Source organism: Lissotriton helveticus, chromosome 1_1 (genome assembly GCF_964261635.1).
Source record: "Lissotriton helveticus chromosome 1_1, aLisHel1.1, whole genome shotgun sequence".
NCBI classification, from domain to species: Eukaryota; Metazoa; Chordata; class Amphibia; order Caudata; family Salamandridae; genus Lissotriton; species Lissotriton helveticus.
Window position 1 is genome coordinate 277,735,597 of NC_136057.1, and position 16,530 is coordinate 277,752,126.

Here is a 16,530-nt window from a genome sequence, read left to right on the forward strand (position 1 = left end):
TAAATCTGGGACAATCACTACAACAGGATCCCGGGATCAGCAACATTGAATGGGAGAACTATGTAAAGAATCTCTACCTAACAAAGGATCCCAAAAGAACAAAAAAAAAAGAACAAGGGAGCCTAAGGGAGAGCGAGGATTATAGTACAAACCCACTCGTCAGTGTCACCACAGAACCAAATTTTAACCAGGAAGAACCAACGATAACCCAAGCCCAAATAAGAAGGCTACTACAGAAATTAAAACCAGAAGGGTCCCCGGGGCCAAATGGCATCCCAACCGCAGTCTACAAAACAGACATGGATTTCTGGGCGGATCTATTAACTACACTATTCAATAACATCTTGAAAAAAGGAATCCTTCCAGAAACATGGAGAGGTAACATCATCCAGCCAATTCACAAGAAAGGGGATCGGAAGGAGCCTGGAAACTATCGTTTAATTTCATTAATTGACGTAGAAGCAAAGCTGTATGCCTCATGCCTGTTGAAAGAACTGCAGGACTGGGAATCCTCATCAAAAATAATACCAAGGTTTCAAATCGGATTCAGAACGGGGATGGGGACAACAACCAACCTGGTTACCCTGTGCTTACTAACCGACAACGCCAAAAAAAGAAAACACAACCTATATGCGTGTTTCGTCGACATAAAATCAGCATTCGACCACGTAAGCAGGCCCTGATTGTGGCGCAAATTAAGAGGTTGGGGGATGCCGGAATATCTAATAAACGCAATTTCAAGACTATACAGAGAGACATGGGCCATGGTCAAACTAGGTAACGGTAGCAGCCTTTCCAACAAAATTGAAACACAAGACGGACTAAAACAAGGCTGCGTCCTCGCACCCAGTCTCTTTAACCTATATCTTGCCGACATCGGAAGAAAAATAGATGGAATAGAAAGCCATGCACCGAAACTAGGCAACGTTCCGGTACCTATTATGCAGTACGCCGACGATATAGTCTTACTAAGCAAAACACCGGTCGGGCTGCAACGCCTAGTGAATATGCTGGTAACGTACTTAACTGAGGAAAACCTGGAGCTGAACAAAAACAAAACCAAAGTGCTTCGAATTACGGAGCGTAAGAAATTGAAATACACATGGACAATTAATAATTCTCTCCTCGAAGAAGAGGACTCGTACAAATACCTGGGGATGACCATCGAGCGGGGTAATACAAAAAAGAAGCACATTCACGTACTAAGAGGGAAAGCGCAATCTTTAATATACGCATACAGGGAACTGCAAAAGACTGTGGGTGGTCCAAACTATACCCACTTACTAAAAGTCATGGCCGCCCAAATAATCCCTACTTTGTCTTACAGACTAATCGGATGGCTTGGGAGCGAATCGGTAATCTTAAACAGCCTTCAAAACAAAATATATAAAGTGGTGTTTGGGTTGCCAAAAACAGCATCTGCAGCCCAAGTTCGACTAGAATTTGGTTTACAAAACCAAGACATTAGGTCAAACTCCACATTTGTAAAATGTTGCCATAAGATCCGATCCGCACCCAGTGACTCCTTGGACAACATGTGCTGGGAGGAAATAAACCTTTTAGTAGAAATGCCTAACACCACACATTGGGGAGAATTCCTTAACCAGAGTTTGTTAACCTTGGGACTCCATGAAGTGTGGAAAAAAAACATCGATCACAAGCAGTTTTGCAAAATAGCAAATGGTGCGGCAAAAAAGATCTCCCTGGTCAAAGACAAAATAATTCTAAGCAAACGGAGACACGCCTGGACAGTAATAAACTCTTATTCCATCCAAAAACCACAAGTTTACTTAGGCCAACACTACTGTCTGCACTTAAAAAACCTCTAATAGCGTACCGTCTGGGCATGCATTTCACAAAAGACCTAATGCCTTCCTGGAAACGAAAAAAAAGAAAGTGCAAAATGCAGACTATGCGGATACAAGAACGAAACAGTGCAACACATACTATGTGTATGTCCCGCACTGCAAGCCTTAAGAAGAAGATATCTGCGGGCAATCTTCAACACACTGAAAATCCGCACATGCAGACAGGCGGTCATACGATGGTTAAGGGGTGCCTCCCCCACACTATCATGTCGGGGAATCAAATTTATGGCCATGGCAACAAAACAGATATTAGAAAAGGAACAGACTTAAGGAATAAATAATGACTAAACTGAAACCAACAGACTTAATACGCTGTGTCCGGGGACCATGACAACCATAAAGACTATTGATAGACAATTTTCAGACTCTACGACATTTTTTAACTCGTATTTTAAAACCTGTTGCGGTACTGTTGTTTTTATTATCTGTAAACATTGTAAAGATTTTAATTAATCTAGCAATAAAATCATGATGATGATGATGGTGATAAAAAGGGATTCCCTAGATCTCTCATTCATGGATGCATGTCATTACATCACATAGTAATACCACCCGTGCCATTACAACGCGGGTATTACTACGCAATGTCAATGACAACAACATGCCATAACATCGCATACTTTTACCACGAGTAGGCCTTTACCACGCATGCCATTACAACGCAAAGGCATATGTGGTAAAGCTATACTTGTAGTTAAAGTTTGCAAGGTAAGTGACAGCCCTACCCCTACACCTGTACAACACACTACTCCCAAACCCTACACTACCCCTACCCCAAAACACTACGATACTACAACACTACCCACACTACTACCACCCCTACACTGCCCTAAACCCTAAAACACTACTACACTACCCACACTACTCCCACCCCTACACTGCCCTAAACCCTAAAACACTACTACACTACAACACTACCCAACTACTCCCACCCCTACACTACCTTAAACCCTAAAACACTACGACACTACAACACTACCCACACTAATCCCTCCCCTACACTACCCCTAACCCTAAACCACTACTACCCTACCAAAACCACTACCCACACTACTCCCACCCTTACACTACCCTTAACACTACTACATTACAACACTACTCCCAACCCTACACTACCCTAAACCCTAAAACACTACAACATTACCCACACTACTCCCACCCCTGCACTACCCTAAACCCTAAAACACTACAACACTACACTAAACACTAAAACACTACACTACACAAACACTACTATACTACACTAAAACCTAAAACACTACATTAAACCCTAAAACACTACACAAACCCTACTACACTATCCTAAACCCTAAAACGCTACACACACTACTACGCTACCCTTAGACACTACACAAACACTATTATACAACACTAAACCCTGAAACACTACACTACCCTAAACCCTAAAACACAACACTACATAAACACTACTACACTACCCTAAACCCTAAAACACTACACTACCCTAAATCCTAAAACACTACACTACACAAACACTACTACACTACCATAAACCCTAAAACACTACACTACCCTAAACCCTAAAACACTACACTACACAAACACTACTACATTACCCTAAAACCTAAATCACTACACTAAACAAACGTTAGAACACTACTTTTACACTACCCTAAACCCTACAAAAGTAACCCCCACCCCAAGCTCAAACCTCCTTACCTCCCTCTTCTCCAGCATCACCGTCTCTGCTCCCGGTTACTGCTTCATCCTACCTGCTTGGTGCACGTAGTTGTGAGGAAACAGCCTAAGTTTACTCATAATTACTTGGATAGCCGCCGCCGCCATTACACATTACATCGCATGTGTTGTAAAAGTGCATGCGATGTAATGGTATGCATAGTTTTTACCACGCATTGTAACATTGCATGCGTTGTAACGCATGCAGTGTAATAGCAGCGCGTGGTAAAAACCTTGGTGTAATGCCTGTTCCCCCAAATTCACTTTGCTGACTGCCTCCTTAAGAATTGCCTCACTGTATCCTCTCTTTTTAAATCTAGTGAGAGCCTTCTGGATACAAATATTGAGGTCCTCCTCTGTACTGCAGATTCTTTTGAGGCATAAAAGTTCACCAAATGGAATGTTGTTGATAAGATGTTTCGGGTGTGCACTGCTGGCATGGAGTGTAGAATAGCCAGCAATGACTTTTCTATGTAGCTTAGTAGCTATTTTTCCATCTTTCATGTACACTTTTACATCCAAAAACTCAATGCTCTATTTGCTGATCTGCGAAGTAAATTTGGGGTTCGCAGTATTTGTATTGATGTTGTGAATAAAATCAATGGCACTCTTTTCGTCCCTTCTCCACATAATAAAAACATCATCTATATACCTTGTTCTACATGATTAGCATACTCAGTGGAGTGTCTGCGCTTAAGGACCTGTTCCTCCCACCAGCCAACATGCAAACACGCAGAGCTGGGGGAGAAACAGGTCCCCATTGCCACTCCCCTCATTTATAGGGAAATGTTGTTGCCAAATGAAAAATAGTTGTTATAGAGACACCATGAGACTAATCTTAACCACATCATATTGTGGTTATAGCCGTCTTTGGGCTAGTGTTTAGAAAATGTTCGGCTGCATTTAAACCTGTAGCATGTTCGATACTTGTATAAAGTGATTCGATGTCCAGAGTAATGAACATCAAAACTTCTGTCCACTGGACATCATGCACTTTTTTAAGAAAGCCCCCTGTGTCCTTTACATATGTAGGGAGCTGTTTTACAAAGTCCTGCAAAAAGAAGTCCACATATTGCATCGCTTGTTCCCCCACACTATTTATGGCTGAAATAATCGGTCTGCCAGGTGTTGGTGAGGTCTTTTTGTGGACTTTTGGAATAAAATATAGCCTCGGTAGTATCGGATGTTCAACATTTAAAAATCTGTATTCTTCCATGGAAATGGCCCCCTTTCTTTTCTATTCAAGAAGATTCTTTTTTAACGTTTCTTTGGCTAGATTGTATTGCTTATAGTTGGTTCTTTCATAGTAGGACTGATCATCAAGGTGTCTGCGGGCTTCCAATAAGTAATCTTTTTGTGGCCAGATCACTATATTGCCACCCTTGTCGGATTTTGCAACAACTACCTCATGGTTGGCACTTAATTTTTTCGTCAACGTGGCATATTGTAATTCTTGGTATCTTTTATAATGTTTTCTATGTTTGACTTGATGATGTAACTTTTTGATATCCTCCGTGACCACCTCATGGGAGATATCTATTGCATCCTTTGTCATGGCTGGAATTAAATTGGATTTGGGCTTGAAAGGGCTCATACCGGCTCCTCGTTGTCTGATTTGGCATTAGACAATCTTTCTTGTGTTGACTGTCCAAATATAGAATCCTGATCCATCATGCTGTTATTGCTGCTGAGATCATGCAGAGCGAGCAAAGTTAGAACATCAGATACTAGGAGTTCTGTACTTAGTTGCATTACTTTGTTATGTTACTTTACGTTCTCCTTTGATGGCAAAGAACTTTTTAGGTCGAGCCTAGAGCAGCGCATGCACTGCTTGCTCGACTTTAGTAAGGAGCTTTTCAAAGTCCTACCTGCCAGCCACCAGCTTGGGGTTACGTGCACAAGCACTCACGCCTCGCTCCGCCTCTCCAATCATTGATGCGTGTGCATCCCTCGCATGCTTAGCACGTCATCGCAATCACTTTTGTTTTTACCGCGATCGCGATGATGTGCTAAGCACGCAGGGATGTGCACGCAGCAATGTCCCCTGAAATTGCTTTACATTGTTAGAAGGCATAACAATGGTATACGCGGGGAGCTGTGTATTTTTAGGGACGTCTCGCCGTTCGTGGCAGGTGACATGCGCCAAGATGTAACCTGCTGCAAGGGTTGGAGCCCTTTTGTGTTTATTTAGCAATGTGCAGCGATGACGTCACTGTTACACACGTCAGGACATCTGAGGTGGCCTAGGGAATACGAGCACTTGTACAGGACTCAGTGTACTGTTCTGTCATTAGCGGACACCGTGTACCTTTAAGTACGGTTATTACTTAGACAAATAAATAAAAGTGCTGGGGCCCAACGTATTTCTTAGAAGTCTGCTGCTGGTGCCGCCGACTGAAAAAATTACCAACTTGATTTCTTTCACACTACCCTACACTTCCCGTCTGTATCACTGGTGCAAGTTCTCCCTCCCCCTCCTTATCCCTTAGTCAATATTTTTCTATATTTCTGTTACTCTATTTTCCGTCATTCACACTCTTGGTCGGGATCAAAGTCTGATGATGAAAAATAAGTCCAAGTGCCACCTTCCACGCCCCCCCAAAAGGGCGGTGCCCATCTCCGGCATCAACAAGGACTTACTAACCAATACTCGAGGAAGCACATTTCATAAGAAACACATGCTGGCCACTGTTAATGCTCACATTTGATTACGAAATCTAGTTACCGACTTGGATGAACCAGTTTATTTTCTCCTTCCTGATAACACCGCTGCAAATATATATATTTTTTAATATAGTGCTTGATATGATAGAAGGGATGAGGTGGGGTTCCTAACAGCACACACATTTCAGGGATGAACCAGCTGAGGTATAAGAAACCAGAGTCACACAGATCTAATCTAGTATGGCATTAGTGCCAGAACTCGTGTCTGTTGGCTCTAAAGGCAACAGCTCACATCTCCTCTCACATGTGGGTACAAAAATTGTACGCAAACTACGAAGCTTGTGCAATAAAGGCATTTTTTTGATGATCCATTTCTGCCACTCACACAGACCTCCTCAATGTCCATCCTAAGAAGGGCTGGTGTAATCAGCAGCAATGGATCAGCCCAGCAAAAGGCAATTCATTTCAATAGCTCTGTGTAGTGATGAAAACATCAATTCAGCTAATTTGCATGAATGGTAGTTGAGACAGACAGCAAGCAGCTCACTTCCTGCACAGATCCCGAAACCCACATGTGCTTCAGACATTCAAGCCCAGATGTGAGACCGACCAGAAGATGTACAAGGGTACGTAAATCAGCTGGATGTGAACATGGCTCAGGAAATGCACCCAGAAACAGAATTCACACAGACTTTGCTGTCAACGGTGCAGCTGGTGCAGTGGCACCAGAGTTCAAAGCCCCACTGCACCCCAGTTACGAACATACCAGGGACACATTTACCCTACTCCAGCCAAGGCCTCCGGATGCCTTGCTAGGCTACTGGCTGAGCGCATTGATCCTTTTGTTTCCCCTTTGTCAATATTAATCTGTAGCGCAGCAGGAGAGGGAGGTTCCAAAATGAGCATTTGCTTTTTTTTTAATATTACCTTTTGAAGTTGTGTTTCATGTTACTAATTAAATACAGCGCAGTCGCTTTCAGTTTTGCAGCCACGCTTTGTCTTTTTCTTGTTTTGCCTGCAAAGAACACACCTCCCAGGCAGCATCGAGCAGCGCTTGCTGTTTGCCTTTTAGCAGCGCCAGTATGCTTTCGTTTTCTTCTTTTGCTTTTTATTGGTCAGTGCATATGAATTTTACTTTGCCTTCATGTGTTTCTCCCTCAATGGAGCATGGAGTAAGTACTGATTAATTGCTGCGTTGAACACCTGGTCAGACATAAAATAACGATAAAATGGCGCAGGTGACATGACACTTAACTGAAGATCGGGGGTGTTTGCATTTTTACTACATTATTATCCTGAAGCTCGGCTCCTGTGTTTATATTCCGATCCAACTCTGGCACCAAAATGGTTTATGCCGAGCGCGCTGCTTAGCACAATGATTCCAACGTATTTCCTCTACGAATAGCTGTTTACAGGCCGCTGCACACCCGTCAGATGGTATTTTGACTATAACAAGCAGAAAAGGACCTGTATTGTGTTCCTTTCACATTCCGCTATAGTCTAAGAAAATACATTAAAACTTTTGAAATAAAAAAATGTAAATAATGTAGGACTTTTTTACATGTCTCACACAGTGGGTTGGGAGCCCCACGTACTCATGCTGGAGCGTTCAACAAAGAAATGCTTTCTGGGATTTGTAGTATCCGGTACTTTTGAAGAAAATTAGCACACTTGAAAGAATAGGTTGGGAACTGAGTGCCTTGCGACATGGAGTGATCTGGTGGCTTTACTCACAATTCACATCCGACATCCCAAGAGCTCTGCTGTGAAGCCCTTATTTTTTTGTTGGATGACAGCCAGGGATAGACACATCTTGTGAGGATTTATCTCTGGCCTCCCATGCAAGCATATATATATGTGTGTGTGTGTGTATATATATATTCACTGAAAAAAACGTAGGTTTCAGGGGTGTTATAGTTTCACTCGTCCAAAACCATAGAAATTCCACCGTTATAGTTAGTTCAGCTAACTATAACTTGGGCTCCCGCAATTCACTGCTGATGATGTCACATATTATATCATTCATGACATGGTCAGTGACATCACTGATGACATGGGACTGACAAGAGGATTCCTAGGCTGCATGGGTACTACTTCAGTATTTAGTGCAATGTACCAATTGTATGTATCTGGTTAGAGGTCTGCAGGCATTGTGCACAGAACATTTTAGGTGTACTTGTGTTAGTAGCTAGGCCACTCAATAAGTACAACACTAGTAATTGGAATAATTACAGTGCTGCAAACAGATTGCATGGTCAAGTTATAAGTGGTTAGGTATTGGCGTAGTGATAGGATAAGAAGATCATGCTGGATGGGTGATTGAGAAAGTGTATGGGAGTGACAGGCGGATTGCTAGGCTACATGGGTACTAAGTGGGTATTAGCAAGAGTGTAGCAATAGTATGTACCTGGTTAGAGGTCTGCATGCATAGTGCATAGAATATTGTAGATGTACTTGTGTTAGTGGCTAGGCCATTCCATAAGTACATAACTAGTAACTAAAATGATTACTGTGCTGCAAACAGAGTGCGTGGTGAATATATAAGTGCTTAGGTATTGTCAGAGTGATAGGATAAGTAGATAGTGCTGGATGAGTGATTGGAGAAGTGCATGGGACTGACAGGAAGATTCCTAGACTGTATGACTACTACCTGGATATTTACAGGAGTGTACCAATAGTATGCACCCGGTTAGAGGTCTGCATGCATTTTGCACAGAATATTGTAGGTGTACTTGTGTTACTGGCTACACCATTCCATCAGTCCATCACTAGTCACTAGAATGATTACAGTGCTGCAAAAAGAGTGCATGGTAAATTTATAAGTGTGTAGTGTGTAGTTACTGGTGGAGTAGTAGGATAAGTAGATAGTGGTGGATAAGTGATTGGAGAAGTGCATGGGATAGACAGGAGGATACCTAGACGGCATAGTTAGAGTGTTGGTAGTTGACAGCAGTGTGAGTATTTAGTGCTTATGTTTTAGCACAGTGATTAGATAAGGACATGGTCTTTCTGGATGATAGCAGGAGTGGACAGAGAGTGACAGTGTGATTGATGAACTGCATGGCTACTACCTTCGTTTTTGCAGAAGTGAATCAGTAGTCTACAGGGGGTTCGGGGACCACATAGATTATGCAAATTTGACTGTAGAACAGCGTGTCTTAATGCCTGAGTCATTGTACAAGTGCATGGACAGTGACTGGCTAGTTAGAGTGCTGGTAGTTGACAGCAGTGTGAGTTTATAAGTGTTGTGTTACAGCGCAGTGATTAGATAAGGACATGGATCTGTCAGGGTAATTGCAGGAGTGGAGAGAGAGTAACAGTATGATTGCTGACTTGCATGGCTACTTCCTTCATTTTTGCAGGGCTGAATCAGTAGTCTGCAGGGGGTTAAGGGAGCACATAGATTGTATACATTTTACTGTAGCACTGCATGTCTTAATGCCTGAGTCATTGTACAAGTGCATGGACAGTGACTGGATAGGAAGAGTGCTGGTAGTTCACAGCAGGTTGAGTTTATAAGTGCTTATGTTTCAGCTCAGGAATTAGATAAGTACATTGTTCTGTCAGGATGATTGCAGGAGTGGACTGAGAGTGACTGTGTGGTTGCTGACTTGCATGGCTTCTACCTGGATTTTTGCAGGAGTGAATCAGTAGTCTGCAGGGTGTTAGGGGACCAGATAGATTGTGCATATTTGGCTGTAGCACTGTGTCTCTCAATTCCTGAGGCATTGTACAAGTGCATGGACAGTGACTGGGTACCTAGAGTGCAGGTAGTTGACAGCAGGGTGAGTTTATAGGTGCTTATGTTTCAGCACAGTGATTAGATAAGGACATGCTTCTGTGAGGATGATAGCAGGAGCAGACAGAGAGTAACAGTATGATTGCTGACTTGCATGGCTACTACCTGGATTTTTGAAGGAGTGATTCAGTAGTCTGCACGGGTTAGGGGACCACATAGATTGTGTACATTGACTGTAGCACTGCGTGTCTTCATGCCTGAGTCATTATACAAGTGCATGGACAGTGAGTGGATAGGAATAGTGCTAGTAGTTCACAGCAGTGTCAGTTTATAGGCGCCTATGGTTCAGCTCAGGAATTAGATAAGTACATTGTTCTGTCAGGATGATTGCAGGAGTGGACAGAGTGACAGTGTGATTGCTGACTTGCATGGCTACTACCTGGAATTTGGCTGTAGCAGTGATTATCTTACTGACTTGTTGTATATTGTTTTAGATTCCGAATGGATTTTCCTGATTCATGCCCTTATATAGGTACAATTCACGTTGCATAGAAATCAAGCCCTTATTTAGGCATAGTCCATGCTACCCAAATACAGACATGGCTACTTCCATCCATTCACCAAACGTCACAACGATTTCTTGGAAAACCAGCTGAAGCCGTTAGGGACTTCCCCTTGCTTGAATATTGATTCCTCCAACAACTTCGTTAGTTTTACAATGAACAACTTCCCCAGGGGTTTATTCATGACGTTTGTATGCCCGACTTTTCGTCAACTATGGCATTCCTAAACACCTTCAAGATATAAATATACCTTCACTTGCTATAGCAAACTATGGTGTTCGGAGCAGTTTGACAAACTACTTGCCCGACGCAGCTCGCTACAGCAAGTGCCGAAGGAAGCCGACTCTCCAGCTGACGCACTGATCAGGAAGCTGCCCTGCTCTGCTGAGAAATCCAGCTCCAGTGTTTCTGACTTCCCTTACGGGGTGTTGGGAAATCGAGTCCCGAGAAAGAGATACCAGACCTCCTTCATTCTAAAGGTATGGAGCTGATTAGAACCTAGAGAAACCTTTGGTAGATTCATGGCAAAACTAAACCTATGCAAAAGATAATACTTACTTCTTCCCACTTAATCCCACCCAATCCCTACCTACACATCTGAAACCCCACAGCCTGAGCTCATACACTATTAACTTCCCTCCCCACCCCTCTACTAAAATTAGACGAAACTTCAAAAAGAAACTAATCCGACAACACCGAGAAACCCTATTTACAGACATCTACCACTCCTCCTCCAAAGGTCTCATCAAGATGGGCATAATTTTCCACACGGAGAGACCAGAAGACTGGAGCCCAACTTTACATCGCCAAAACCAAATCCACACCTCACAGCAGCAAATTAACATCCCTGCTCCCTAATCGCCCATCTAGAAGAGGGACCACATTCCTGACCATCTTCACTAATGGCACTATACTCATTCAGGCAAACAACGAGAACCTCAAAGCTTTTGACTCCCTCTTCCCCTCACTCCGATCCGCTCTCCCCCACCTGCCTCGACCCGCCTCAACAACTAATCAGCCCCAACAGGAAACAAAACCCACACCACCACATGCCCACATTGTCCACCCATCCCGAGTCTCCACACAACACAGCACCCCTATCAAGAATGCGCCACAGCTCCCTAAGGAAAACACAACCTCACTCCCCTATTTGATCCACCCACCGCAATCTCACGAACGAGCCCCGCCGACAGTGACCCCTATCCTCACTAGCTCCGGCACAGATCTCAGAAACTCTAATTCTTTTCTCGACCCAGTCCACCCCCTCCCAGGATTTAAAAAAGGGGCAACTTGTCCTACACAATGAGTAAGAGCCAACACTCCATCAACCCGACCTACACCACACAAGGCGAACCTCCTAAGATGGCCCCAACTCCTCCCACGACTCAGTGGCGCAGTGACTCACCTCACTAGAAAACCAGGTAGACTCGATCTCCCGGGGCCTGACCGACATCCTCTCCAATCTAGATAAAGCACGCAGACCCCACCAATCCCCTCCCCGGGTTCCCCCACTGCCAACACCAACAGCTACAAGAGCCCCTCCTGGCCATCAGAAACCCATGAAACTCAACCTCAGAGACCCCCAAGACTGGTCACGGAACCCTGGCCACAAAAAGCCACAAGAATCGCAGCCCTTCCCACTAGGGCGCAGAGACGCTCCAATACTGATACAAAACCCTTGATCTCAAGACCCACTAGAACAGAAGCAGCCATGTCCGACAATGAAACAACCGTTCCAGCCTCCTCCTACGACACACCCTTCTTTGACACCCGTAAATTCAAAATCCAAGTGATCACGGGCCTCCAAAAAGACCCTCCCTGCACAAAACCCCTGAGACCGCGCATCCTTACCAGCCTACATAGAGCCCCCATAGAAAAGACCACCAGCAACAAAGAGTTTTTCACCAACTGATTGCTCGTCAACTGCAGGTCGGCTTCTCTGCATGCAACTGAACTAGCAGAGGCCATCCTCTCACATGACATTGACATTGCGTTCCTCATTGAAACCTTGCTCAATGAGTTATCCCCACCATGCTTAGACATGCTTGTACCTCCAGGTTTCGCCCTCATAACTAAAGACAGAAAAGACCAGCGAGGGGGAGGGGTAGCTATCATCCATAAAGACAACACGGTCATTACGGAAATAAATTCATACGACTACAACACATTGAATGTCTCTCAACCAACATTAAGACCAAAGATAATGGATCTTTACATTGTCACCTTCTCTATCATCCTCCAGGCAAATTCGCATCATTCGGAGAACAATTATCTGACATGATAGCTCACGGGGCACTCGGTGATGCCAACAATCTAATTCTAGGCGACCTGAACCTACGATGGAACGAGACCAACAACCCGATAATCCAATCGCTATCCAGTCTCCTCGGTGATAAGAATCTAACCCAGTGCTTCACAGAGGAGACGCACTATAAAGGAGCCACCTTGGATGCCATCATCGCTCAAAGAAACACCATCACTATCAATCATATACTCCTCGTCGACTGACCACCCCATGATCCTATTTCACGTCAACCGACTAACTCTCTCTCAAACTCCTTTGCATGACCCCCCAAATAGTTGAGAAACTTCTCTCAGGTTCCCATAGGAGCCCTTGAAGAAAAGATAAGCTGACTTATCCCCGACACCAATGACCACTTCTCCCTTAATGACCTCACCGAATGTTACACCGCAAAACTATTGTCCATGCTTGACAAAATAGCTCCTCTAAAGCACAAAAAGAGTAGAGCCATTCATCCAGATCATGATTCAACCCCGACCTCAACTCTGAAAGGAGAGAAATAAGAGCCAAAGAAAGAAAGTGGAGAAATAACCCTACCTCCATCCTCCGGGATCAACTCAAATCCGCCAGTAGGAAGTACAACAATCACATCAAAAACAAGAAATCCAGCTTTTTCCACTCGGCACTAGACAGTGCCAAAAACAGACCCAAGGAACTATATAGCATCATCAGACAACAAACCTCCAAGCCCGTGCCCTCCCCCGTACAGGCGTCCAAAGAACTATGCGATAACTTCGCCTACTTCTTCTATGATAAGATCACAAAAATTGAACTCTCACTGGACGTCAACAACATGCACCCCATGAAGAGCATCGCAGCTGGGTCGCTTGATCTCTCTCCTGATTCCTCTCCCAATTCCTGGCTTACTTTCCGACCCATTCAAGAAACTGAGATAGTCACGTTGATCTCCACTTCCAAACCCTCAGCTCATGTCCTAGACCCCATTCCTCCCCTACTGACCAAAAAACTGAAGCACGCCTTAGCCCCGCTTTGGAGCACAATCATAAATAGTTCCTTAAAAAATGGAGTGGTCCCAGACTGCCTTAAAATGGGTCAAGTTACCCCCTGTTGAAAAAACCCAGCCTAGACGCGACGGATCTGAACAATTTTAGACCTGTGTCAAACCTCCCCCTTCTTTCAAAAACTCTAGAAAGATGTGTACTACATCAGCTAACCCAGCACCTGGACAACATCAACCTCCTAGACCCCCATCAGTCTGGTTTCAGAAAAGGCTGTAGCACAGAAACCGCGATTCTTAACATCATCGACTATATCCATGGATCACTAGACTCTGGCCAATGCTGCCTCTTCAGTCTCCTTGACCTCTGCAGCATTTTCATACTGTAGATCACAAACTCCTCATAAGGGCTCTCCAAGAAAGCGCTGGTTTTGGCGAGGTAGTCCTCAAATGGTTCTCCTCCTTTCTACACAATCGCACACACAAAATAAAAATCAAAAGCTTCACTTCGACCTCCAGCAAGTCAACAAGGGTGTCCCTCAGGGCTCGGTGCTATCACCACAACTCTTTAACATCTACATGGAACTACTCTCCAAACTTCTCAGAAAAGCCAACATCCGCTTCAATCTCTACACTGATGATACTCTGATCTATCTGGAAACTACCTCTCTCAAAGACATACTAAGACTTAATGATGTACTGAAAGATGTCCAACACTGGTTGACAAGCAATCACCTGAAACTAAATCCTGATAAGACGGCGACTCTCCTCATCTTGAATAAGGAAGATAACCCGCAAATTGCCGAATGGTTAAAGGCCATCAATGCGCTCAACAGGAATCTCACTCTAGCAGACTCTGTCAAATCTCTAGGCATCACTCTAGACTCAAAACTGAACATGACAAGACACATTAAGAACTCGGCCAAAAGTGCTTTCCTTAACCTCAGACTACTGAACAAAATGAAACCCTACTTTGCGTCCAATGATCTCAAACAGGCCATCCAATCTCTGGTACTCTCAAGACTGTACTATGGGAACGCAGTCCTCTCAGGAATTCCAAAATCACACCTGGCTCCCATAAAAACAACATTGCATGCGGCCGCCAGAATGATCACCGGTATCAAGAAATTCAATCATATCTCTCCTGCACTCAAGGAACTTAAGTGGCTTCCAGTCGAAACGCGGATTAGCTTCTGAACAGCCTGCCTCCCCCATAGAGCCCTTCACACCGGCAGTCCTGAGTACTTGGCGAAAAAACTCATAAAAGCCGGCCAGACCAGGAACCTCAGAAGTTCTAACTCCCTACTACTCATCCCACCAATAACTAAACAAAAAAAAACTGTGGACTGATCTTTCACTGGAAGCGCTCCCAAAATTTGGAACTCATTCCCCCTCACATCAGAACCATTACCTCCTTTGTAGAATTTAAAAGCCAACTCAAAACCCTGTTCCTCAACCGCTCCGTAGGGAATGGATAGCTCGGGCAACTACCGGACTTTGTGCTCAGCTCCAGCACTAAGACTCCGAAGGACTCGGAAGGAAAAAACTGTCCTGCACTACAATATGTTGCTCTTTATTTTTGGGTGCTTATGTTGATATGTCACTCTTCTATCTTGTATCTGATGATTATCTGTTATGTTCCCATTGTAAAGACCTCCGGTGCCCCTGGGTCTGGCCAGCGCTATAGAAACCTTTTTAAATAAAATAAAAAATAAATAAAATAAAAAACTTAGGTTAGGTACGTTGGGGTAGGCATATTTTAGAAGCACCAGTTGAGTATTTTAGTCTGTGTATTTATGTATGTATTTTAATATGGCTTAGAAACCATATGTGAGAAGTTGGCCTGATAGGTGATGTTTCCAATTCTGGAACCACCTATTATCAGACCAAACAATCCCTTATGGTGTCAGGTTGTAAATCAACCTTGTTAGACAAGCTATCCTAGGGGTAGCATGGACTAAGCAGCCTAAAGGCTTAACTTAAGAGGTCGTGTTAAGCGAGCTGTTTTACCACATACAATCCTGTAATATCAAATGAAAGGACACCACACAAGTATATATTATAAAAATATATGTGTTTATTACTAAAAACAATCCCCAGTATTCTTTATGAATAAAGGGGCACAAGCGTTAAATCAAAAGCACAGTTTAAACATACAAGTTGCACAATTATGGATGAGGGCGGGTGGCCACTCAAACCATATACTAAACAAGTGGTATAAGAGATACCAATCGAACAGTGGTTAGGCCTAGGGCCTAGGGAATCGCTGGGAGCAGTCAGGACAAGCAGTGCTGAAGTCGGGAGAGGCCCACGGGATTCAGGAGCAGTGCGGAAAGCGCACGCCTGCACCAATGTTAACCAATGGTGCGTAAAAGTTACAAAGTTAAAGTTTAAGGACACTTCCGCTGAACCTAGAGGAACAAAACTTAAGACACAGACCCTAGAGATGTGTACCAGTGTGGGAACACCGGCGGAGCAAAGTTACCTCACCCACAGGAAGCGGGTGCACAGGGTCGAAGTTGAGTCGGGTTTCGTCACGCAGGCTCTTGGTGCTTGAAGCTGAAAGGGCTGCAGGCGGGGTGAAAGAGAAGTGTCCGGTGGAGTCCAAGGGTGGACTCAAGTCGAAAAGTACCTGAAAGCAGAGGGGACAGAGTCTGGGTCACTCAGCAGTGACCAGGGTGGAACCAGGACGGAACCAGGCAATGTCGGGCGCAATCAGGTCGCTGTCGAGGTGCTTC

At 44.1% G+C, this 16,530-nt stretch overlaps 1 protein-coding gene across 1 annotated transcript in view; it reads left to right on the forward strand.

The window, feature by feature from the left end:
- The first annotated feature begins 764 nt into the window (after positions 1–764).
- The window catches only part of LOC144762123 (cystine/glutamate transporter-like), a 365,267-nt gene continuing 349,501 nt past the window's right edge, over positions 765–16,530 (forward strand). Inside the window, exon 1 of the mRNA XM_078647254.1 lies at positions 765–1,173. Coding sequence (XP_078503380.1) covers positions 765–1,173 — 409 coding nt within the window. The remainder of the gene's footprint in view (positions 1,174–16,530) is intronic.